General features: G+C 39.0%; 1 protein-coding gene across 1 annotated transcript; it reads left to right on the top strand.

The window, feature by feature from the left end:
• Positions 1 to 503: 503 nt before the first annotated feature.
• On the top strand, positions 504 to 1,685 carry LOC132316558 (uncharacterized). Its single transcript, XM_059815036.1, has one exon. The coding sequence runs from the start codon at positions 504 to 506 to the stop codon at positions 1,683 to 1,685; it is 1,182 nt and encodes a 393-aa protein (XP_059671019.1).
• The last annotated feature ends 264 nt before the right edge of the window (positions 1,686 to 1,949 follow it).

Here is a 1,949-nt window from a genome sequence, read left to right on the forward strand (position 1 = left end):
CTATTAATAAACCGATCGGATTAGTTTTGAGGGTTCTTGACACGATTATTAAACGGGTCATTATCGAGTGAGCTATTTAATAGAAATATCTTTAAATTAACCCGACACGATTCCGGCATACGAATACGAATTGTCACCCCCTATATTATTATAGTATGGAATGTGGAGATGATTTAGGATTATATATTTGGACCATTGATATGAGCCCATTTCAAAGGCCCAAAACTTTTATTGCTGATATGTTGGCTATTGGTTGACTCAGTGTGTTTGGGTTTAGGCTCAATCTGAGCTCAGTCACAAACATTTGAACGGCCTTTCTGAATCACTCTCCCTAGGGTTAGGGTTTTTCTCTGAAACTCGTGGAAGATCAAGCAAAGCACAAAGGTAACAATCAAATCGCTCTAACACTTTCCGAATCACTTTCCCTAGGGTTAGGGTTTTCCTCTGAAACTCGTGGAAGATCAAGCAGAGCACGAAGGCAACAATCAAATCGCTCTAACACTATGGCTTTCAGAACCTGTAAGTCTATTTCAGTCATGTTTCATTTCAAATACGACACTCTCGTACATCACAGAGTCAATCATAATACATCCACAATTGTTCGTTTTTTTGAAACCCAATCAATAGAAAAAAATTCAGATTTCACAGAGAAACAAGCTCTCACGATCTCTTACCTCACAAAGTCGTGTGGGTTGTCTCTGAAAACTGCTATCTCAGCTTCTAAGAAGGTCAATATTAAGAGCACAGAGAGACCAGACTCTGTTCTTCACCTCCTAAGGTCGATTGGGTGCACTGAAAAACACATTTCAATGCTAATTTCTACATACCCAAGGTTAATTTTTGCTGACCCGGAGAGAACTTTGAGACCCAAAATTGACTATTTTGAATCTTTTGGTATGGTAGGTCCTGACTTGCCTAGGATTCTCTGTTCATGTAACATGTTAGATAACAGTTTAGAAAACCGAATCAAACCCACATTTGATTTCTTCAAACGATATGTAAGGACCAATGAGAATTTAATTTATGCTCTTAAGCGAACTAACCGTATGCGGCTGTGCAATGTTCAGAAAGTTATGGTGCCAAACATCGACACCTTGCTTGCTCATGGTGTCCCTGAATCGCATATTGGAAGACTAATCATGTTGCTGCCTAGAGCACTAACGTTGAGAGTTGATATGTTTAAAGAGGTTATTGATGCAGTGAATGAAATGGGATTTGATCCCAAAAGGCTATCCTACTTCTTGGCTCTCCGTTCCGTGTTGGAGAATAACAAAGTCAATTGGGAAAAGAAAAAGGATGCTTATATGAGCTTTGGTTGGTCTGAAAGCGAATTTAATTTGGCATTCAAATTGCAACCGGGATGTATGCTTTGCTCAGAGAAGAAGATCAGGGAGCTGATGGATTTCTTCATGAACAAGGCAGGGTTAGGAGCATCAGAGATTGCTAAAGGCCCAAATCTTTTTCTATTGAGTTTGGAAAGGAGAATCATTCCAAGATGTTCAGTTCTGCAAGTTCTGATGTCAAAGGGTTTGATTCGGAAGGATGTAAATGTGGTTTGGGCGTTAATTCATAGCAAAAAGATTTTTGAGACCAAGTTTCTGACCAAGTATAAGGAGGTAGCTCCTGAGGTAATCAAAGCATACGAGGGTGAGATAGGATTTCAAGGATTCAATGCTAGATTGTAGGACAATATTGAATCAGAGAAGCGAGTGACTGCTAGATATGCTGGCAACAGCAGAAGACTAACAATAGTCTAAGAAGTAACAATAGTCTGACTAGTGAGTATTTGAGTTTCTATCAAAATGATTTGGCTGCATATAAGGTCTGCCATCTGAGAAGTAATCCTCTTATCACGTCAATGAGGTTTTTTGGTGGCTGATACAGTATGAAAAGAGGTAAGAATCAAGATATTCTTGTATATTTTGAAGTTCACGTCAGCTTTCTCTGTT

The sequence above is a fragment of the Cornus florida genome, unplaced genomic scaffold (genome assembly GCF_030987335.1).
Source record: "Cornus florida cultivar Cherokee Brave unplaced genomic scaffold, ASM3098733v1 CherokeeBrave_3.0.0_Hap2_Chr07, whole genome shotgun sequence".
Lineage (NCBI taxonomy): Eukaryota > Viridiplantae > Streptophyta > Magnoliopsida > Cornales > Cornaceae > Cornus > Cornus florida.